Raw genomic sequence first — 24,141 nt, 5'->3', positions numbered from 1 at the left:
CAGTGCTCTCTCCTTTCCTCTACAGATTTCCCCTGTTATATTGCAAGGGGTCACCACAATGCAGGTTGATCACCCTTTGTTTTAGATTTGATGGGTGGCTTTACAGTCAAATGCTGTATCTGCCACCAGCCCTCTCAATTTATCTGGATTGGGTCTTTCATTGATGCGTACTGGTTTGCATGTACCAGTGGCTGGATTAATGAGTTCTTTCTCTAGTGAATCAAAATTGCAGTTCAAACAAGGCAAGGTAAACAATATCTCGGACAGTCAACTGCAATATAAATACATCATTTTTATTGTTGCTTTTCTGCAACTGGATAAGTGTTAAAAATTTACAGTTACTTCAGCTTTGTGATTTCCGTCAAAAGGAGTGGTAAATATTGTTTCTAACGTGTAGAGTACCTTGATGTGCTGTTGCAGAATATCAGCAGGTAGCATGGAACAGATACATTTTCATTGTAGCTGTTCATCTATTTCTAGTTCTCTTTTGGACTTTTTTTTTACAGCTGAAGAGACTGATTGTAAAATTTGGTTCAATGTGCTTGTAGGTGACATGTTCTCACCCACAGAACTTTTCACTCACAGGATCAGTTTCCTCCATGTTTCTGTCATTGTGTTTAACCCCATATTAAAGCTCCCTATAATTGTCCTTGCATTTTAATAGTCTGAATGTAAGTTATTGTCAAAGCTTTGACAAAGGGTCATCTGGACTTGAAACATCAGCTCTTTTCTCTCCTTACAGATGCTGTCAGACCTGCTGAGATTTTCCAGCATTTTCTCTTTTGGCTTACAATAGCAATAATTGGCACTCAGATTTGGGGAAACTCCGAATTTGATGTTAATGCCAATCTGAGGTTAATGACAGGCTGCCTGCTGCCTACCTTTCTCTGACTTGCTTCCCGGTTCCATCACGCCAGATTAATGTGATTTTTGGTACGGTTGAAAATTGGCCAGTTAGAAAATGTTGTATCTTCATTAAATCTGAATGAAGGGAATTCTTTGAAATCTGCTTCTTTGCCAAGAATATTTACTGCCAAAAGCTGTCTGGAAATCTGCTGCTAGTCTGCTGTAACCTTTGCAAAGGGGATCTTTCTGGCTGCGTTAGCTATCGTTTTCAAATCTTTCATCAACAGTCATCAATGTCACTGCAGCTGCCAACTAAAGCAATATAGCTAAAAATCAATAAAACATATTTGGAACAGACCCCTGGATTGCCAGTAAGACTCCCATGTATCATTCTAAACTTATACATCGTATACACAGAATCATATAATACTCACCACTAAACATATCACTGTCGTAATTGAGAATAATTGCACAAAGAATGGAGGAAAAAGAGAAAAAAAAGGAGGCAACTCTCCCATTTTAGAAGTACAGGACAATAACATTATGTGGAATAGAATCTAAATGTCCTTTTAAGATTAGAAGGTATTTAATTGCTTTTCAATTTAGAAATGAATCCTGGGGTCAGTTACAGGTCAGGCTCTGAAGCTTCACATAACAATTAGATGACAAATCAGGCTATTCAGACTGACCTGTTGTTCTTAATATTTATCCCTCCATTGAGGAATTGGTCCTAATCCCATATACGTTCCCTGTTTTGAAATCCCTTTACTCGCATTTCTTTCAGCCACCCATCTAATTTGTTATTAAATGCTAAAAATGTACCTGAAGATCAAGCCTTGATTTTGCTTGACTGGCAATCAGTTAAGTTGTTGGAAAGACATTGGTAGATTCTTATCATGAGAGATAGAGGTGAATTGCAACACATCTTAAGATGGTTTTGCATCCATTAGGAAGGGAGTTGCGTGCAGCAGCTGGAAGGCGTAAGAGTTTCTAATGGCAAAGGATGCTAGTTGACAATTTTTAAAAGCCCCACCCTATACACATATCTTGTTTGATCGTTTGTAACTTGCTTTAATTTACTTCCCTAAGGTGTGCTGCAGCTGTTGGAAAAAGTGAAAATCAGGGCTGGTAGACCTGAAGTCAGTCACCTGGGAAGAAAAGCACAGCTAGTGTGGCAAAATGAATCTGCCTGAATGGGAAAATGTTTGACTATGACTGGAGTGTTAGAGAAAAATAGGACATACAAATACTTGACACAATGTATAATGATGAACAGATAGAACTTAGGCCATGAATCTCCAACTGTGTGTACTCATGCACAGATTGAGCTGCAGCTGTAAGGGACCAGAGAATTGCAGGGGAGAGGCCATAGCACGTTTAATACCAGAGAGAACCCTTTCGGGATTCTCCCAGCCCCCGTGTCCCGATGTAATTTGGTTCATGCCCAGTGAGGGCATGAACGACATTAGCATATTTAAATAATCATTTAATTATGTGGGACCTGTTTAGAGCCAGATCATCCCAGCTCCGGCAATTCACTGACCCTCGAGTGCAGCGGCAACCTGGCACAAATAACTACTGGTGTCCGCAAATGGAGACCAGTTGTCATGGCCACACCAAGGGGCTCAGAAGCAATTGAAACTCCGGAACGGTTGGGAATATGGCTGGCCAGGGCCCTGGCATTAGGCATTAACCCTGACAGTGCCAGGTTGGCAGTGGCAAGAGGTGTAGCCTGAAGGAGGCAAGGCCTCAAAGAGGCTTCTGAAAGGGGCGGAGCCTCTAGTGGGGTTTCACCCGCTAGAATGGGGGGAGGGGCAATGCTCTGATGCTGGTGTGGAAGGCGGGTGGGGGTGAGGAGATGCCTGGGGAGGGTTGGGAGAGACCTTCAACTTAACTTTGAGATTGGGGTGCCCTTTAAAAAGTGCCCCAGTCTCTATGGAGCTGGTCTCGCTGGCACCATTAGGTCTCCACTTCAAGAATAATTGTAAGTGTGGGAGAAGTCGGTGGGAATCTCCCTTAGCAACAGAGAAGCTTCTCAGTGTCATTAAATTGTGACTTAAATCGTGTTGACCCTCCCAGTGGGGACCTCAATGGTTTCCAGCTGAGAACAAAACCAAAACTTTTGGGAGAATTGCACCCTTAGCTTTTTATATAAATAAAAGGCTTGTGTGCTCCTTTTGTCTGCATGACTTAATTTCTAGGTATTAGTGTTTTTTTTGCAATTTATGTTGGATTTTCCCATGAACTTCAGGACCCTAATGTCATAACAAATGGATGGACCTGAGTCTGCATGTTCTGGCAGTGCAGCTGATGACACAATCTGTCTGGAGGTGGACCCCTAATTGTCTGCAGTGCCTCAATGCTTGTCCTCCTATTAAGGAAGGTGGGAGTGGGGATGCAGTCAATGCCACTGCCCAATCAGAGGACTGACAACTATGGAGTCTTGGCAGCCCCTACCCAGGAGTGCCCCTGGAACAGACCTCGGAGGCATGCATTTACAATTAAAATTATTAGGGATGCAACTTGTTGGACCCTTTTTACTTCTTCAGAATAAACTTGAGCATGACTGGTTTGGAGTAAATACTCCTTTCCTCCCAACCCCATGTAGTGCAGCCAACCCTGCAGGCAGACCCCTCCCAAGCCTACCCAAACGTGGCCTCCCTCCTGCCTCATTGATCCCAATGGACAGTGGCAGTGGCCCCCCCCCGGGTTGCTGATTTCACGTAAATCTAATTTTAGTGTAACTAGCGTGCTTGGGACTGAATTCTCCAGACTTGCGAGCATCTCCCACCCCACCAGAATGTTTCATTCCAGGCAGGTTCAGAGTAGCTCCCCACTTCTGGGGAGCTGGGAACCCAACCCTGCTAATAAAGATTTAAATGACTTACCTCTCTTCCTACCAGTTTCCAGCATGGATCTGGTGGCACCGGAAACCTTGCACCGGGAGTTATCCGCACAGCAGGAACGTCGTGCATGCCCAGCCGTGAGATTCTCCCACCCCACTGTAGTAGAACAGCAGGGTGGGAGAACTGCTCCAACATGTATGAAAAAGTGTGAAATAACAGATTAAACATTTTTTAAACAGTATTTTTCAACATCTTTGTTAGCCAGCTGGTTGTTACGTGAAATCAGCAACAGCATGACAATGGCCCAAATTTTCTTGTCAAAATAGCAAGTGCGGTTCGCCTTACTGTTATTATTTACATGAAAATGCCACAGCAGTTTCAAGCAAGGGTCAGGTAAGCCATTAAACTCAAAAATCCAAAGATTGCTTTCCCAATTGGCTCCATCATTAACTTTCTGAAAACAGTACCTTACTATCTGCCTCAGTATCCAAATGTGTTGAATGGATTGAAATTGCTGTACTTGTGTGGAGTTATGAACTTAACTCATCATAGAAAGTTATCTTGTCCATTTTAGTTACAGTCCTCTATGAACCTTATAATGGTTAATTACTGCCAGTCACTCACTAATTTATACTTCCTTCTCAGTCCTTATGTTGTTAATTTCACAATCCTACAAACTGATTGGCTAAAGAATCATAGTATCCCTACAGTACAGCAGGAGGTGATGCGGTCCATCGAATCTGCACCGACCCTCCAACAGAGTGTCCGACCCAGACCCTGTCCTCGTATCCCCAAGTATTTACCCCGCTAATCTCCCTAACCAGTGGTTAGACAACTGGCTCAGAGTGGCAGGGGCCCGGGTTCGATTCCCAGTTTGGGTCACTGTGCAAAGTCTGCACATTCTCCCCATGTTTGTGTGAGGTTCCTCCCACAGTCCGAAAGGCAGGCTGGTTAGATGCATTGGCCATGCTAAATTCTTCCTCAGTGCACCCGAACAGGCACCAGAGCGTGGTGACTGGGGGATTTTCAGTGATTTCATTGCAGTGTGAATATAAGCCTACCTGTGACACAAATAATTATGCAAAATAAAATCCTACACATCTTTGGACGCCAAGGGGGCAATTTAGCATGGCCAGTCAACCTACCCTGCGCATCTTTGCTGTGTTTATTTAGGTCTCAGATGTCCCATTCCTGTCCCTGGAATCTTAAATGAGAAAAACACAGATGTTTGAAAAATACAGTCATCCTCACCCAGCTCAATTAGTGGTATAATTTTACCCATAATTTTACACTAGTAAATAATAAAAAAAACCTACACACCTTGGGACACTTTCAGCAACTTACCCCATAAAAAAACCCTTAAATGGACAAGTACAAGCCTAACTGTTGGTAGACATCATTATTCTCACTTTCTCATTTTTCTGATTTTTCTTATTTTCAGACTTCTGGTCTCTCCCTCCGAGTTATTTTAATTAAGTCTTCAAGGTGCTGCCAGGCAGTGCTATTTCTGTCTTCTCATGGTCCATGCCACAGTAAAAGTGCAGTTGTTTAGTTCAAATGATGTCTCTTTATTTTTCTCTCTCTGTTTCTTCTCTTCCCTTCCTTATGCGCTGTAATCTTACTGTCAATGTATGCTTAAGTTCATTCTCTATGTTTAAACCCATTTTTACCTAAGCTTCTATATGTTTAAATCGAACAATGATATTATTATTTGTGCCTTCATGAAGTATTTACTTGAAGCCTCAGTCGCTACAAAATGACTGGTCAGGAACTTGATATTTGAACCCAAAGCTGTGTTCTGGTCTTGGATTGTGGAGCTTGAAAATCTATCCTAGGATAGATTAAAATCATTCAACTAGTTGCATTGATGATAGTTTCAGCTCAGTTAAGGTTTCTTTTAAAATTTGAATTAAATTATTTAAAGTTCCATTTTGGTAAAATTTGTAATGCAGAGGAGGTTCACTAGGCTGATACCGGAGATGAGGGGGTTGAACTATGAAGAGAGGCTGAATAGACTGGGTTTGTACTCTTTGGAATTTAGAAGGATGAGGGGAGATCTTATAGAGACGTATAAGATAATGAAGGGGATGGATAGGGTAGAGGTAGAGTGATTCTTCCTGCTCAGAAAGGACAGCAGGACTAGAGGGCACAGCCTCAAGATAAGGGGGATGCAGTTTAGAACAGAGTTAAGGAGGAACTTCTTCACTCAAAGGCTGGTGAATCTCTGGAATTCTCTGCCCGTTGATGTGGTAGAGGCTACCTCGCTAAATGTACTTAAGACACGGGTGGATAGGTTTTTGGTAGACAAGGGAATTAAGGGTTATGGGGAGAAAGCGGGAAAGTGGAACTGAGCCACTTCAGATCAGCCATGATCTTATTGAATGGCGGGGCAGGCTCGAAGGGCTAGATGGCCTACTCCTGCTTCTATTTCTTATGTTCTTATTATGTTCTTATGACATTTTAAAAACTTGACAGTATGTATCTGTGTCTGTGTGTTGCAATAAAATGGCAAGTATATAGATTACACCCCAGTTTCAGCTTTTGGCCGTTATTGCAAAGGGGATTGATTATAAAAATAAGGAAGTTTTGTTGCAATTTGAGAGGACATTGATCAGACCACATCTAAAATACTGTTTATAGTTTTGGTCTCCTTTCTTCAGGAGGCACATACTTGCATGGAAGTAGCTCAGAGCTGGTCCACTCAGCTGATTCCTGTGATGAACAGACGAGAAGAGGCTGAGCAGGATGGGCCGATAATCATTGGAATTAGAAGAATGAAAGATAATCTTATTGGAACATTTAAGATTCAGCTCTGACAAAGGGTCATTTAGACTCGAAATGTTGGCTCTACTGTCTCTCCACAGATGCTGTCAGACCTGCTGAGATTTTCCAGCATTTTTTTGGTTTTGTTTCCAATTCCAGCATCCACAGTATTTTGTGTTTATTTAAAATTCTTAGGGGGCTTCACTGGGTGAATGTTGAGAGCGTGTTTCCCTTCGTGGGGGAATCTAGAACTAGGAAGGATACAGTTTGAAATAAGGGGTCTCCTGTTTAAGTGGGAGATAACAAAGAGTTTCTTTTCTCAGATGGCCGTTAGTCTTTGGAATTCTCTACCCTGGAGAGCTGTGGAGAGTGAGTCATTGAATGTTAGATTTTTGAACCAAAGGGAGTGAGGGTTAGGGGACCTGGGGCAGAAAATGGGAAAGTGAAATAAAAAAGTCAGATCTTATTGAATGATGGAGAAGGCAGTGTGGGCTGAATGGCCTACTATTCCTATTTCTTATTAACTGTTTTTGAATCTGTAAACATCAGAAAAATCATTCAGCTGACAGTGGAATGAAAGGCACAAAAAAACTACTTCATTTTTAATTTCAATTTTCAAACAAACATCTGTAAAATTCTACGCCAACTATCTAATTTCTGTTTTTGTAGTTTGAAAAGGTTGATGCCCTGACCAAGTAACTTATATTTTTTGATTTGTTTCGATTTGCATTATTGTCACTGTATTAGCACACAGTGAAAAGTATTGTTTCTTGCTCAGTATACAGACAAAATATACCGTTCATTGAGAAGGAAACAAGAATGCAAAATGTATTGTTACAGTCATTGCCAGGATGTAGAGAAAGATCAACTTAATGCAAGGTAGATCTGTTCAAAAGTTTGATGGCAGCAGGAAAGAAGCTGTTCTTGAGTCAGTTGGTACATGACCTCAGACTTTTGTATCTTTTTCCTGATAGAGGAAGGTGGAAGAGGGAATGTCCGGGGTGAGCGGAGTCCTTAATTATGCTGGCTGCGTTGCCGAGACAATGGGAAGTGTCGACAGAGTCTGTGGATGGGAGGCTGGTTTGTGTGATGGATTGGGCTACATTCATGACTTTTTGTAGTTTCTTGGGATCTTGGGCAGAGCTTATATTATGAAAGTAAACAAAGATTTGTTGAGGAAATGGATAGGAAGAAAAAATAGGCACAGGGAGAGACAAGCTGAGAATGAGATGTTTCTCCTCTTACCAGCCTTCAGGGAGTAAAGGGCATGAGTTCATTTTAAGTCAAAGACTTGGGAAATAATATTTGTTTTAATCTTTGAAGTATAGTTTTGATATAAGTTTTTCGTTTGTTTTTCAAATTTCTTTTTCTGTTTTGGTGCTAGGTTTGAAACCAGTTCAGGACAGTTTAACAATTACATCTGATCTCAAGGATAATCAGAGGGTACCTTCACCACTTCTAGTCTCTGCTACTTCTCCAGCTGAATCCTGTGACTCCAACAATAGAAGTGAAGATGAACCTGAAAATGAGGAGACTAGCCAGATCAAGGTAAGTAGCTTACAATGTGAAATCCTATTTCTTTATCAACACCAGCTGCATTATGGGATATATATCGGAGAATTTCACAGTAACTTCTAGCAGTGTTAATGTAAGCCTTACTTGTGACTACTGAATAAACTTTAAACTTTACTTTATTATATTCTCATTTTAAAGTGTTATAATCTAATTGCGTGGAAGGTTATGTGGATGCCTTGGTTTGACATTTGCAGTTAATGAATAAACCGTTGTGGGGTCACATATAGCTGGAGCTATCCACATATATCTATATACATGTGTATCATTGAGTTAATTTCAAAGTGGGTGAGTGAATACCAATGAGTTAAACATAAAGCAGCGCAGTGGGCCAAGAACCTCAAGTCGAGGCTGCTTAATAGGCTTCCTACTGGTCTCCACCAGTCTCTGGCCGCTGGATTTCTGGTGCCTTCAGCTCTGTGTCAGAAATGGTGTATAATTTGTTCAAATGAAGATTAGCATCTTATTAGTGGGCCCAGGACTGAAGTCTCTGGGCCCGCTAGAGTCTTCCTGCCCTCTGACCAGGAGTGTTTCACTCCAACGGGGCTTACTAGCAGGGAGCTGGTGGCCTGACCCCACTGGAATGAGAGGGGGCCATGGAGGCCTCCCAGGGAGGTTGAGGGCACAGGCGGTGCCCCCTGGGTATTCCTAGATTGGTGGTGCCAGCCTGGCCCCTTGGCACTGCTCAGGAGAGTGAAATGGCAATGCCCAGGTGGCACCTTGGCGCTGTCTAATGGGGGCAAGGCCTCTGAGGGGAGATCAGTGGGGGTGGGAAGTCCCACTGCCACTCTGCACTCGGCGGTGACAGAGGGAGGGAGGCCAATGATCGGGGTGGGGCGGGTAGAGAGAGAAAGATTGGGACTGCGTGGTAGGGGAGTGAGAGATCAAGGTGGGCAGTTGAGGCCGTGGGTGGTTGAGACTGGCCGTTTGGGGGGTGGGGTTGATTGGCCAGAGATGCAAGGTCACAGAGCTGGCAATCGATCAGGAGGCTGGCAGAGCGGGGTTACTACTCGTGCCAATCTCCACTCTGACAGATTGGTGCATGCACAGTGGCCCGCTCAGTGCTATGCTACCAGTCTCTCCAACGGGAATAGGGCCCACCCACTGAATCACACTAGTGCACTCTACAGTGCACAGAGTGTGGGAGATTCATTTTGAAACTTCCGCAGAAAGAAACCTGCGAGATTTATCCTAGTTTTTATGCGAATTCGGCACTTAGAATTTTTTAATAGAATTCCACCCAGTGTACTTAGAAGATGTTCGTGTAAGATTCGTCAGTGCAGAATCTCATATAATTGCAAGTTGTACATGAAGGTTATTTTCCAAACATACGTTAATTTGTTCACAAGTCTCACAGGGTTTCTAGTTGTCAGGAGGTACTGCTGAACCACTGGAGTCTTCAGTAATAGTGCTTCCGCAGTGGTGTTAAGTGCAGTATAGGGAATTTTCAAATGATGTCCCAGCAACAATTAGAGAACAGCAATGTATGCTCAACTCAGAATGAGTTGTGACTTGGTAAAGAGCCTGCAGGTGAAGATGTCTATGACAATTTCAGTCTTATCCTTTATCATGGTAATTGTTGGGAGGTTGGGAGATGTTGTTGAGGTCAGTTTGGCAAATGGTTTTGATGTGTCCTGCATACCGCAACCATAATGAGCCTGTGGTAGTGGGTGTGGATGCTGAATTCAGTGGTTGAGGTATCAGTGAAGCTAACTGCCTTGTCCTAGATATATTGAGTTTCTAATAGTTGTCGCAGCTATAGCAATCCAGTGTCCTGCTACTGTTTCCATCATTAACCCCATGAACGTTGTTAGATTTGTATTTTTATTGTCCACCTGAATTCTTGCCTCCTCCATCCTGGAAAGCTAACAAACCTTTTCACATGAATGATGTGGCGTGAATGACTGACAGGAATCCTTGGTGCAGTTGGATTGTACATTTTATTTTCTGTCCCTTGGAGATAAAGCCCTTTGCCATTAGGTGGCACCCAAGTAATTCTGACCCATCAATGTTGGCGCTAATCCTTTCAGACAGTACTTTATAATGAAGGGAACACTTGTTTTTATGCTGTTGCATTTGACAGCCTTGCTACTCCTTTATTTTTGTGCCCCAATTCATTTAATTAGGTAGGTTGACATATCATCAATATTGTCTGCCTAGTTTGTATTAACAATATTCAGCACAGCTAAGAGATTCTTCCTTTCCATGCCATCCATATAATCTGCACCAAAGTATATGCCCTAAATTAGGCAACTGCTCTCATGTCCTGGGGAGCGAGAATAGAGCTAATGTTTTGAGTTTGGATCATCCAGAGTTGAAACGTTGGCTCTATTCTCTCTCCACAGATGCCGTCAGACCTCCTGAGGTTTTCCAGCATTTTCTGTTTTTGTTTCAGATTCCAGCATTCACAGTAATTTGCTTTTATGCTCTCATGTCCTGAGTTGTCAGTTCAATTTAGGTAAGGTCATGGTTTGCCTTTGAGTCAGAAACTTATGAGCTCAAATCTTAGTCCAGAACTTCAAAACATTGTTATGGCTGACATTTCAGTCTGGTACCGAGGCAGTGTTGCATTCTTAGAGGAGCGGTCTTTTAAGTCAGATGTTAAACTGCATCTTAAATCCATCTGTTCCAGTGGCTCAGTTAGATGTTTAAAATGTCATGGCACTATTCAAAGAGCAGGAAATTCTGATATTCCATGTAACAATAGTAACAACACAAAGTGCTTTGTGATGTTTCTAAAATATGTTCAGATGTCACATCAGTTCAATTTTATTCCATTGTTCAAATAAATCATTAACTGAATGAACAAATAAATGGGCTACTTTATAAAATAAGTAGCGTCTACTTGTGGGCTGGAAGAGAAAGGTAAAAAATACTGTGTTGCTGTCTCACTTGCGCTCTGTTTAATTTGCAGATTTTGGACGGAATGGTTGATGCTTATGTCAACACTGATGATGTTGATTTCAAGGTAGTTTGAATAATTACTTTTTTAGAAACACAATGCAGTTTTTTTTTGTCTTTCTCCATTATTGTTAACCCAGTTTTCATGCTGTTCATTCTCCTTGGCAATATGGGTTTGAATTCACCTTAAACTGATGTGAAGCCTTCTCTATGTGGGTCCTATGTGAAATGAGTTCAATAATTTCAACTCAGTTCCTACAGGGGATTGAGAGTAACACAGAAGTTGCTCTTATTTTGCCACCCATGGCCAGAGAGGCCATGGGGATTGGTCAAGTGAGAAGTGGAAAACACTCTCACCATTAGTACACAGATAATCCAACTGTTTGTCACTTAGTTTGAACATGGCCTCATTTTGCCGTGTAATGTACCGTGTGATGGAAAAGATAAGCATTTAAAATCTGTCTCTTGTTGATCCATATAGAAGGCATTCATAACATTTCATACATAGTTCTCAAAATTGCAAAAAAAAGGTTATTTTAATTCAATCAATTAACTTTTTATTAGAATAAGTTCTACTCTTCTCTGTAGGAGACTTTCAAGAAAATAGAGGAAGAGAGGAATGGATTGATGCATACCATTGAGGACCTGCGTGACAGTTGCAAACAAATAGAAAATGAAAGCCATCTTGAAATAAAAGCATGGAAACAAAGAATCCAAGAGAAAGAGAAACAGTGTGTGGTATGTGCCTAATGTTTATCATTAAACAAGTATCATGAAGGGCCAATATGAAGCTATAGTGTTGCTTTAGTTTAAAGGAATAAGACATTTGCTTTGCATTTTACCTCGGTAGGATTGCATAGGATATATGACACAGAAACAGGCCTTCAGGCCCAAACAGTCCATGTTGTATTTATGGGCCACATGAGCCTCCTTCTGTCTTCTCTCATTTAGTCCAACATAGTAACAATCTATCTCTCCTCGTAAGTTTGTCTAGTTCCCCCTTAAGTGCCTATGTTTGCAAAGATATGTCTGGTACATTCTATACAATGCTTCAAGACAAATGCAGGATGTAGAAATTTGTGTTATTGCCAAAATGATTAATCAATGAGCATGTTGGAATGTGAACAAATACTTGATTTAAATACTAACCCAGGTTTAGGCATCACATGTGGCATCATATCACGCTAACATCCAAATGCAACAAAAAGGTGCCTGTTAAAGTCACCAGATGTTACTCAACCTGTGACGAAACTTGTCTATCCAATGCCTCTTGACATTCAATAGCAATTTGACAATTTGAATTTAGATTTTTTAGTATTTGCTATCAGTAACATAAAACAGGTGCATCATTATATAAAGCTAACTTGTTCACTAATGCTCTTTAGGAAAAATAAACTGACTGTCCATATCAAATCTAACTATGCTTTGTTATGTTTATGTGTCTTAATCTAAATCTGTACCAGAGCTATTTATTTCCATACAATGGACCTTATAGTACTTTCGATAAATGAAAAAAGAAAAATATTGCATTTAAATATTGTCCTTCATGACCTCAGAATGTTGCGAAGTATTTTACAGCTAATACAATACTTTGGAAATGCCATCATTGTTGTAGGAAACATGGCAGCCAATGTGTGCACAGCAAGCTCCCACAAACATGTATGAAAAGAATAGTTTTGGTAGTGTTGGTTGAAGGACAATAGAGTCACGACACCATGGAGAACATTCCTGGCTCTTTGAATAGTCAGGATGTACAGATGCCGGCGTTGGACTGGGATAAATACAGTAAGAAGTCTCACAACACCAGGTTAAAGTCCAACCAGTTTATTTGATAGTAATCCCACAGCGTTTCCGAAAGCTTGTGGGATTACTATCAAATAAACTGGTTGGACTTTAACCTGGTGTTGTGAGACTTCTTTCTTTGAATTGTGTCATGGGGTCTTTTACGTCCACCTGCGAGGACTGAATGGGCCTTGGTTTAATATCTTATCTGAAGGAAAGAATTCAGTTGAATACCAGTTTATGCAACATTATGCTATTTTATGGGATTGAGTTTTACAGGGCCCCCTACCCCATAAATGTCAAGGCAGACCCAGTTCCACTTGGCTAGCTCACCCCTCAGTCACATAAAGCCATACTTTAAAGTATGTCGGGGGTTTCCTTGAAGCCAGTTTAGCAAGTCCAGGTGAAGAGGTGGGGGCCAAAGTGGACCTGGCAGTGGGAGATGGGAAGTGGGGGTTGAGAACACCTTGAGGTGAGGAGGACCCTCCAATGGGCACAGGAGGCCCAAAAGGAGGTACCCCACCTTGATTGGCCACCAGCCTGATCAGTGAAATCTGCTGGTCTGCAAACTTGGCATGGACTTCTCTTATCACAAGTAAACTCACAACAGCGAAGGGAGGAGACCCTTGAATGACCGACAGTTGGCCTTTATGGACCTCAGTTGGTCTCCACAGGAGACTGGACTGATGGCTCCCCTGCTACTGGTAATTGCGAAGGGGCTAGATGGGTATGTGCCAGGACTGTTTCCTAATTCTAAAGCTCACCCCCGCCACCCCACTCCCATCCTCTGACTTGCCAACCCGCCAAAAAATCCAGCCCATAGTGCTTACTAAGTGACTGTGTTGAGACTCCCCTCACCAATGTCATGAAGTACTCTTAGAATCAGCAAAAAGTGAGTGGAGAGTAAATTTGGGTGGAGCCAGATCCATCTGGCAGAGATAAAAAAGCAGTGTGCTAATAATGGACCACAATTTAAATTTTAAAATCCCTAATATAGGAATGTGGGCTGGAATTTCCCGGCTGTTCACTCTGGTGGGATCTTCTGGTCCCGGTGACGGTGGCAGCGTGGGATGCAGTCAGTGGAAAATCCCAGGCAATTCCGGTGAATGGCATGCTCCCCCCCACCCCCTCCCATCACATGAGAGAACAACCATGGGGATGCTAGGAAATCCGGTCCCTCCCAATCCCAAGCATTTAATAGAAGAAGCAACTTTTAATAAGAATTTGGAAATTTGAAACACATTCTTGCAGAAGGAATTTGTTGCTGTGATCAGTGTAATGAACCAGTGAAAGGGCTTAATATCAAAATAGATTTTCTGGAATTGTTAATGAGAGTACATCCTCCATTTCACATCGCTAAGTTCGCAAAGAGCACAAAGTGATGCTGGGTATCAATATTTAATTTTGTTTTCTGCCTTAACCATCCATTAAACCCATTAACCACCCAACAATATATTTCAAATGGGTACCATTTGGAACGTATGGATTTGATGGCCTGGGCAATTATCTGAAATTTACATGCAGTGCAGAACAGTGTTTTAAAGATAATTTTCAACTCCTTTCTGTAATTAAATAAATATAATGAAAATAAATGTAATGCTTCCACTGGAAGTGTTTCATGTTTTCTTTTTTAATTATTTGCATCACTAGCATAATTTTGTGCACTGCCTTGCACCGGATTAGCAGAAACTAATTGCAATTAAGCTAAATATTAGAAGATAAAAAGATTAAAGTAGATGGCTGGCCAGATAATTGCAATGCTATCAGACTAAATTTTGTATGTTGTGGATTTGACCTTTGCCTGAGGATACAGAGGTCCCATACCTATGAGGTTATGCTGCACTTGATTGTAGGAATTTTCTCTACTTGTGCCCTAACCTGTGTATTCTTTAAAACTGCTCAGCTTTATTGACCAGCATCACTGAAAATTAGCATAAACAATTGCGTTGACAGTGTGCCCAGTTTGTAGTTAGGGGTAAGTTTTTCATTCAGAGGGTGGTGGAATCGGCTGCTGGCGGTGGTGGTGGAGGCAGATTCGTTAGGGTCTTTTAAGAGACTTCTGGATGAGTACATGGGACTTAGTAGGATTGAGGGTTATAGGTAAGCCTAGTAGGTAGAGATATGTTCGGCACAACTTGTGGGCCGAAGGACCTGTTTGTTCTTCCAACTGAGACAAAAATATGAATTTTAGAAATGTGGCTTAAATTAGTTTGGAGATAGTGGCTGCCACAATGGAGAAATCAGTCCCAATGGTTCAACATTCTTGTATACAGTGCAGTGATATGTATTTATAAAGGGGCTTTAATGTAATAACACACCCTAGGTGCTTCTCAGGAACATTAAAATAAAACTGAGTCACAGAAGGAAATCTTAGGTATGATAACCAAATGCTTGACCATAGACTTAGGTATTAAGGAGTCTCTTAAAAATAGAGAGTGAGATAGGAGAGACAGCAAGATTTATGGAGGGAATTCCAGAGTTCAGGGCCTTGCCAGCTGAAGAACTGGCCACCACTGGTGAACACAGTAAGAAGTCATACAACACTAGGTTAAAGTCCAACAGGTTTATTTGTAGCAAATGCCACTTGCTTTCGGAACTGGCTGTTCCTTAGTCAGATAGATGGGAGTTCTGATCACTTGTTCCAAAAGCTAGTGGCATTTGCTGCAAATGAACTTGTTGGACTTTTATCTGGTGTTGTGAGACTTCTTACTGTGTTTACCCCAGTCCAACGTCAGCATCTCCACAATGTGACTGCCACCGGTGAAACAATTTAAATCAGGAATGTTCAAGAAGCCAGAATTTTAAAAGTGCAAATATTTTAGAGGGTTCTAGAGCTGGCGACCATTGTAGAAATAAGGAGGGTCTAGCCATGGAGGGATTTGAATACAAGGATGAGAATTTTAAAGTGGAGGTGTTGCTTAACCAGGACCCAGTGTAAGTCAGTGAGCACAGGGGTGATTGGTACATAGATTTAGTGTGATTAAAAATACAAACAGCAGAGTTTTGGATCTCTTCAAGTTTACAGGGGTGAGAATGGGGGAGGCTGGCCAGGACTCTGCTGGAATAGTCAAATGCATAGGTAACTAAAGACGTGGATTATGGTTTCAGCGGCAGATGAGCTGAGGCTGGGATAAAGATTGGCAGTGTTACAGAGGTGGAAATGGGCAAATTGAATGATTATGCAGATATTTGGTCACAAACTCATCGTGGGGTCAGAACAGACTGGTTCAAGGATTAAATCAATGGCTGTGGAATTGAGTTTGCCCTGGGAACTGAGGATAATGGTATCGGTCCACAGTCTTGATAGTAGTAGAAAAGGAACAAAGCAAAAACTCATGACCCACTTGTAGTTCAGTAGTTTTACCTGTCTTAAGTAATTTAGAAACATTTCACTACACATAGTAAAAAAAAGTGCTATAATTACCTTTATTCTTTCGCAAAACTTTTGGCCATTAATTTTCAGAAATTTTTATCTTTGGCCACCCTCATCATTCGCTTCTGCAAGAATGTTCATGTTTCAATTACAGATTATCTTAATGTACTTATTTAAAAGACAATTTTCTTCATCCCTCAGGGCCTCCAGCAAGAAATTGTCAGCATCCAGCATCAACTCCAGGAGGAATCTTACAGGTTGCTCCAAGAACAGAAAAACCATCAAACGCAGATAATAAAAGTCAAAGAACAAATTAGAGTCAAAAAATCTCAATTTGAAGGGTACTGTAGCATTTTAAATAGAGTGCATTTGTGCATTGGTTGTAACAATTATTACTGTTAAAATTTGAGCTGTTGCCCAACTTTCTTTTGCTCTGCATGTCAAAGTGCTGTGCGGTTTAAGTAAAAGGGAATAACTTGCCACAGAATTAACAATTACTCTTTTATACAAGCTTGCAACATGTAATCTTGCCTCCACCAAAAGGTGGACAGTGTTTTGTTGTAGATCGTGTAGTTCAAGATAAAAATTAGTGAATAGAGAATGTACAAAATTAATAATTACCCATACAAAAGAGTATATGCAATCAACAACACAGGTATTGACTTGCACAGAATTTTATTCTGTCTCAAATGTTTAAATTTTCTCAAATTTTAGAATCTTTTTCAGAACCATTTAACTGAGACATGAATAAAAGTTATGCAGGTGCTTCTTTGTCCCACAGAATTGTGTCTCACCACCATGACAAGGAAACAGGGGCTGCAACAAATAAATGTGCAAAATAGGGAAAACTGGCAGCAATTATATTTATTCTAGATAAGTTATTGGCCACATCAAAAGTCCCCTCACTGTAATCATATGAGAGTGTTATTAACTCACTTGATGTTTCAACCAACACATTTATGAAATGTGGTTACTTTTAACACCTGATTTAGGCATCAGATAGGTTGATATTGATTTATTATAATATAGATTTGCATGCCAGCTTTTTTCTGTCAATGTTATAAGGGGCTGCCTTGAAGCTGAATTGTATATTTTTGATGTTGTTGCTGGCTGCAGGAAGTGGCAGCAATGCATAACCTGCCCAGCTGGGGGTTCACTCACCAAATGTCAGTGGAAGGACTTCCATGTTCTTGCCCATATGTAATATTACAAATTGGAGTGAACAGGGTTGACATAGTGAATGGCCTGCCCTTATTCTGTACTTTGTAACTTAATTAATAGTGGATTTTCATTCATGTTGTACATCTTAGAAAGAGTGAATCCCTACCCACTGAGTGAGTTCACTGTTTTGTGTCACTCCTCCAATACCCAGTTTTACAGTAAAAAGCAAGACATTTTCAACTGGGTTTCTTGGCATTGTCAAGATTGGTTTCAGAGTGTAACTTGTTCATTCCCTAAGATATTCATTACCCTTCTGTCTCTTCAATACATAATTATTTCCACCTCCTAGCCCACATAGATCTTCAGTACTCTGAGAGCTTTTAAATAATATTCTGCTTTTTTATTTGTATGATCAAAGTAAATAAATTCGCACTTGTACATTTTACACCATTTGCCATCTTGTCCTCTCACTTAGGCTGCAAGTATATAGACATTATCTGTTTCTTCCACAAAATTTAGTTTCCCAGCTAGCTTGGTATCCTCAGCAAACTTTGATATATCACTCTTTGTCTCTTCATGTAAGTCATTAATATAGATTGTAAATAGCTGAGGCCCCAGCACTGATCCTTGTGGCACTCCACTATTCACAGCCTGCCAACTTGAACAGCTGCTTCATTTATGCCCACACTCTGCTTTCTATCTGTAAACCAATCCTCTATCCTTGTTAAAATATTATCCCCAATTCCATGAGTCCATATCTTGCCTATTAATGTTTTGTTTGGCACCTTATCAAATGCCTTTGGAAATTCAGGTATTCTGCATCCACTGGGGAACCAGTAGATGTAGAGTACCAGTGTTTATCTGCCCTACTAATTACATTCTCAAAAGCTCTAATATATTTGTCAAACAGGATTTCCCTTTATAAACCCATGTTGATTTGTTCTAATATGCTATGCTTTGCATCAGCCATTAAAAAAGCACAGCATTCTCTCAATGAAACCTGTCTGAACAAGACAAGCAACTGAAGAACTGTAACAGAAATAGATTGAAGAACTATCATGGAGCAGCACAATCAGAACTAAGTAGTATCAGTAAAGATATTTCATCCAGAGTCAAATCAGGTATTGAAAATGAAGTAGAAAGAGAAAAAGAAGATTGAATTGAGAAAGAAATTATAGAAAAGGAAAAAAAAATAAAATATTAATCTGCAGCACTAATTAATTTATTTGTTTAACTGCATCATTACCAAAAAATACTGACTTAATTAATCCAGACTGGGAAATTAAGATCTCCAATACACAATGTGAAACTTGACTGTGGTAAAAAATTAAATGATTTTATCAATGTTCCATAAGTTCTTTTTCTTTCCACCACATTGTATATGGGGTGGAATTCCACGTTTACTATCAGAAAGTGGTATAGCTACCCTATTTCCTATGAGAAAAAGCATAACTGGACATCTGTAAAGTTAGTTGAGTTAGATCTTGGAAGAGAGTCTAACTTAGTAAGATTTAATCCAACAATTCATGCTACCAGTCAATTAATGGAATGTTTGCAGAATCAAACTTCTTTTGATCCAGTTTCAGCATTACATAGATGTTTTGCCTGTGATGGATATGCATGTAACTACCAGATACTTTGTCCAGTAAAGTGGTGTCGGGGGGATTGTAAATTGACAGTATTCAGTTGTCGGTCAAACTAAGTAGGAACGCAGGGTAGCCTGTATATTGGAGTTAAAATCAGAATGTCATTTAGGTGGCCTGAGGGTCTGACAGTTCTGAGTTGTATGCAAATCTTCTGTTTAACAATTAGGTGATTTGACACAGATTAAGACCCTCCTTGCAGTAGCTGAGGCAAAGAGAAGATTGATAATAAGCCAATGATAATTACTGTTTTTCACAATAACAAGGGGAAATAAAGAATTCATTATCTTGCCTCCGAGACGTAAAGGATTGTCTTCCTCAGACTTGGTCTCAACGAGCAGTTTGGTTTACAAGTTAATCAATGAGTCCCTGAACAGAGAAAAGGCTTGAGCGAGGAATAGCTATCCTACTTCCTTTAAGAAAAGGCATAACTAGATGTTTGCAAAGTCAGTTGAATTAGATTGTGGAAGATTTGATTTGATTTGATTTATTATTGTCGCATGTATTAGCATACAGTGAAAAGTATTGTTTCTTGCGTGCTACACAGGCAGAACATACCGTTCATAGAAAAGGAAACGAGAGAGAGCAGAATGTAGTGTTACAGTCATAGCTAGGGTGTAGAGAAAGATCAACTTAATGCCAGATAGATCCATTCAAAAGTCAGACAGCAACAGGGAAGAGGCTGTTCTTGAATTGGTTGGTACGTGACCTCAGACTTTTGTATCTTTTTTCTGAAGGAAAAAGGTGGAAGAGAGAATATGCGGAGTGTGTGGGGTCCTTAATTATGCTGGCTGCTTTGCTGAGGTAGTGGGAAGTGTAGGCAGAGTCAATGGATGGAAATCTGGTTTGTGTGATGGATTGGGCTATATTCATGACCTTTTGTAGTTCCTTGCGGAGATGGGCAGAGCAGAAGCCATACCAAGCTCTGATACAAAGAGAAAGAATGCTTTCTATGGTGCATCTGTAAAAGTTGGTGAAAGTAGTAGCTGACATGCCAAATTTCGTTAGTCTTCTGAGAAAGTAGAGGCGTTGGTGGCCTTTCTTAACTATAATGTCGGCATGGGGGGACGGTGGGGTGGACCAGGACAGGTTGTTGGTGATTTGAATTCTTTCTACTTCACCCCGTTGATGTAGACAGGGGCACGTTCTCCTTTACGTTTCCTGAAGTCAATGACAGTTTCCTTCGTTTTGTTGACGTTGAGGAAGAGATTATTGTTGCCGTAGCAGTTCACCAGATTCTCTTATCTCATTCCTGTACTCTGGTATATAAGGAGTAAAGTAGGGGGCTGAGAACACAGCCTTGTGGGGCATCTGGTTTGAGGATAATCTTGGAGGAGGTGTTGTTGCCTATCCTTTGTGATTATGGTCTGTGAGTTGGGAAGTTTAGGATCCAGTCATAGAGGGAGGAGCCCAGGCCCAGGCCACGGAGTTTGGAGATGAGTTTTGTGGGAATAATGACTTTGAAGGTTGAGCTGTAGTCAATAAGTAGGAGAGTCTAACCTAGTCAGATTTAATCCAACAATTCATGCTACCAGTCAGTTGATGGAATGTTTGCAGAATGAAACTATTGCCATAACCTCAGGAAAAAAATCAAGGCTGAAGCTGTTTCAACTGACAAAATAACATAAGTGATAGAGGTGATAGTTACAGGTTGTTTCAACATTCAACTTCTCTTGAGAAATGAATTTAAGTTACCATGAAGAAATTCATTGCATCCGCCTCTTGACTTAATGCACATTCTGAAATCTGTAGACCACAAAAACATTATAAATGTGTGAGTAATCAACAATTGTTTTTAATTCTTGCATATTGCAGAATTTTCAATTGCATGAGGAGGCGGGCAAGCCCACAAATAGCTGACACCCATTATCAGTTTGCTGGTATGTTCCCACCCACAGCCCATTTTGGAACATGCCAGTTTGGGTAAGAAATGGCTGCCTGCCTGCAAGTGGCATTTGGAATTTTCCAGTTGACAGGTGGGTCAACTGCAGTGACCAGAACCCAGCCAGGGGATGGAGGTGGCCTCCCCGCGTCAGTTAAGAGTACAAAACTCCAGTTGACTCTTTAAACCTTCTGCTCCCAATCTTCAAAGCCGTGACTTGTAACTGACCACTGTGGTCAGTTTTTAATTGCAGAAATGTTATCAGCTTTAAGAGGGCACCTCCATCTTTCAGGTTCTCTCTGTCACACATCTTCATCAACAACACTGACCTCCGATGGTGGGGCTGCTGCTCTTCGTCAGCGCTTAATGATATTCCTGCCTTGGAAACTAACCTGCCATCCTTAACTGGATTGCAGTTATACATTTGGCTATGAAATTTGACTGTTAGCTTGCCAAAACAAATGGACAGTGATTGCTAAAAGCTAAAACGAGCCCCAGTTGTTCAATTGCAGAATAGTGCAATCTAAGACAATAAAATAAGTACATGGCACAGTGAGAATAGTTTTCATTTTTCTAGCAAAGAGCCTGGACAGGGAAGGCAGGCAGAAAGGCCAACTTTTGTGATAATTAAAAGCTAACTCCCTTTGGAAGAATTATTTATTTCAGCTAGGTGGAAAACTTTGCCCAATGGATATATGATGCAAGTTGTGATGTCTTTGTAAGTCGCAGCATGCCAGATGTATACCCTAGGCACAAAGCTGTTAAATATGTTAAGGTATAGATATTTCAGAATTCTCCAGGGATTTTTGTGGGGATTTCTTATGCACTTCATTATTGTTTCAGATATGAAAAATCAATGAATGACAAGAATGAGGAAATTGAGAGATTAAGAAAAGAACTCCAAAATGAACAGTAAGTACTGTATTTTAACCCTTGATAGCTATTATTTTTAAAATATTGTTGGTAATTCTCCTGCGGTGAACAGAAATGAGTTTGAATTTATGTAGTATTCCAAGGTAAATCTGTACTCTAGACAAGGCTAGTTGAACTTTTGAGGTTCAAGAACCATAGAGTCATAGAGATTTACAGCATGGAAACAGGCCCTTTGGCCCAACTTGTCCATGCAGCCCCTTTTTCTCTCTGCCCCCAGAAAAGAAAAAACATATGTTTGGGCGGGGAAAGAAATGGTGGAAGGTTTGTTGTGGAGCAATTAAAACAATTTTCCCAAAAAATGTGTACATGAATTATAAAAAGAATGAAGGCATATTTTTTTAAAAGAGAAACCTCCTTTAGTAGTGCAACATAGCCAAGGACAGTGATTCTTCTTGCACATCCAGTCATAAAATTACAGCGAAGTCAAAACATTTATATTAAATGCAAGATAGATTGCCTGTTTTGTGTAGCATCCTTTGTTATTCTCCATTCCTCACATCGTAACTATGCGCGTAAGCATTGCAGCTAAACAAAAGATTCAGAGAGGCACATTTTTGCTGCATACAGCTAGCCAGTCTTCGGTTGATCCATCCCTTCTCTAGACTAACAGTGTGACAGAAATCAGTGGAATATTTTACCAGCACTACATTATCACGATCTAATTGTCACGATTCTAAAATACTTTTCATGATCACCGTAGGTCGCCATGCCCTCAGCTAGGAAGAAATCCTGCCCTAATCCCTAAATGGGAAAACCAACTTCAATGGGGTAAGGACAGACCTGGGCTAAATAAATTGTAGGCAAAGGGAGAAGGCATGGGTGGCGCAGTGGTTAGCACTGCTGCCTCACAGCGCCAGGGACCCGGGTTTAAATCCAGCCTCTGGTGACTGTCTTTGTGGGGTTTGCACATTCCTGCCATTTCTGCATGGGTTTCCCCACACTCCAAAGATGTGTGGGGGGTAGGTTGATTGGTCATGATAAGTTTCTTCTTAGTGTCGGGGGACAAGAAGGGTAAATGCTTGGGGTTACAGGGATAGGGCCTGGTTGGGATTGCTATCAGCATGGGCTCGATGGGCCAAATAGCCTCCTTCTGCACTGTAGGAATTCTATGATTCTATGAAAGATTGGTTGGAAAAGAAGGTAACAGAACAATGGCCTATCTTCGAGCGAATTCTGGTGCAGTCAAGTTATATTCCCTCAGAAGGGGAAAGGAGGGCAAACAAATCCAGGGAACTCTGGATACATGAACGCAGCAGGCATGGCTGTGATATTAAGTGAATACTTTGTATCTTTCTTTACAAAGGAAAAGATTAGTGCTCAGGCCAAGGAAAAAGTGAAGATAATTCAGATGCTAGAATGGTTAAAAATTGATGCGGAGAAGCTATTAAATGGGTTGTCTGTATTTAAAGGTGATTAGGTACCAGACCAGGTGACATGCTTCCTTCAGTGGATGTTGAGGGAAGTCGGACTGGAAATTGGAATATAGTGTCCATTGACATTCAATGGTACACCATTACCAAATCCCCCAATATCAATATCCTGGGGGGATTACCATTGACCAGAAACTGAACTGCACTAGCCATATAAATAATGTGGCTACAAGAGTGGTTAGAGACTAGTAATCCTGTAGCAAATATTTAACCTCCTGACTCCCAAAAACTTGTCTATAGTCAGGAGTGTGATGGAATATTCTCCCTTTTCCAGAGTGAGTGCAGCTCTAACAATACTTAGGAAGTTTGACACCATCCAGGATAAAGCAGCACACTTGACTGGCATTTTTTCCACAAAAACACTTGCTGCTCCACCACCAACGTACAGTTGCAGAAGTGTGCATCATATAAAAGATGCACTGGAGCAACTCATCTGGACTCTTTAGACAGCACCTTCTAAACCTGAAACTTTCACCACCTAGAAAGACAAGGGCAGCAGATATGTGGGAAAACTACCACCTGAAACTTCCCCTCCAAACCACTCACCATCCAGACTTTGAAATATAACAGTTTCTTCACTGTCACTAGGTCAAAATCCTGGAACTCCCTTCCTAACACCACTGTGGATGTACCTACCCATATGGGCTGCAGCAGTTCAAAAAGGCAACCCCCCAACACCTTCTGAAGGGCGATTAGGATGGGTAATGAATGTTTGCCCAACCAACGCAGCTCACATCCTGTAAATTAATTTTAAAAAAGAGTTCTGGGCACAGTACTTTCAGAAGGATGTGAGAAGCATTGAAAAATGTGCGGAAAAGATTCACAAGAATGATTCCAGGGATGAGGAATTTCAGCTACTGAAGATAGCTTGGAGATGTTCAGAAGAGAAAGTTGAGAGGCGGTTTGATAGATTTGTTCGAAATCGTGAGGGGGCTGATCAGAGTGGATTGGAGGAAAACTCGTGATAGAATCAAGAAGACGGGTGCAGATTTAAAGTAATTAGCCAAAG

At 40.9% G+C, this 24,141-nt stretch overlaps 1 protein-coding gene across 1 annotated transcript in view; it reads left to right on the top strand.

Moving 5' to 3' along the window:
- LOC145353114 (E3 ubiquitin-protein ligase DZIP3-like) overlaps positions 1 to 24,141 on the top strand; it is a 141,331-nt gene that overhangs the window by 69,091 nt on the left and 48,099 nt on the right. The window contains exons 13-17 of the mRNA XM_080203487.1: positions 7,840 to 8,003; positions 10,942 to 10,995; positions 11,517 to 11,666; positions 16,285 to 16,424; positions 21,613 to 21,681. Of these exons, the coding sequence (XP_080059613.1) occupies positions 7,840 to 8,003; positions 10,942 to 10,995; positions 11,517 to 11,666; positions 16,285 to 16,424; positions 21,613 to 21,681 (577 nt within the window). The remainder of the gene's footprint in view (positions 1 to 7,839; positions 8,004 to 10,941; positions 10,996 to 11,516; positions 11,667 to 16,284; positions 16,425 to 21,612; positions 21,682 to 24,141) is intronic.

The sequence above is a fragment of the Carcharhinus amblyrhynchos genome, chromosome 15 (assembly GCF_965287045.1).
Source record: "Carcharhinus amblyrhynchos chromosome 15, sCarAmb.v2.hapA, whole genome shotgun sequence".
In the NCBI taxonomy this organism is placed as follows: domain Eukaryota; kingdom Metazoa; phylum Chordata; class Chondrichthyes; order Carcharhiniformes; family Carcharhinidae; genus Carcharhinus; species Carcharhinus amblyrhynchos.
Note: the sequence above shows the minus strand (reverse complement) of the source record. Positions and strands in the feature narration are given on the sequence as shown.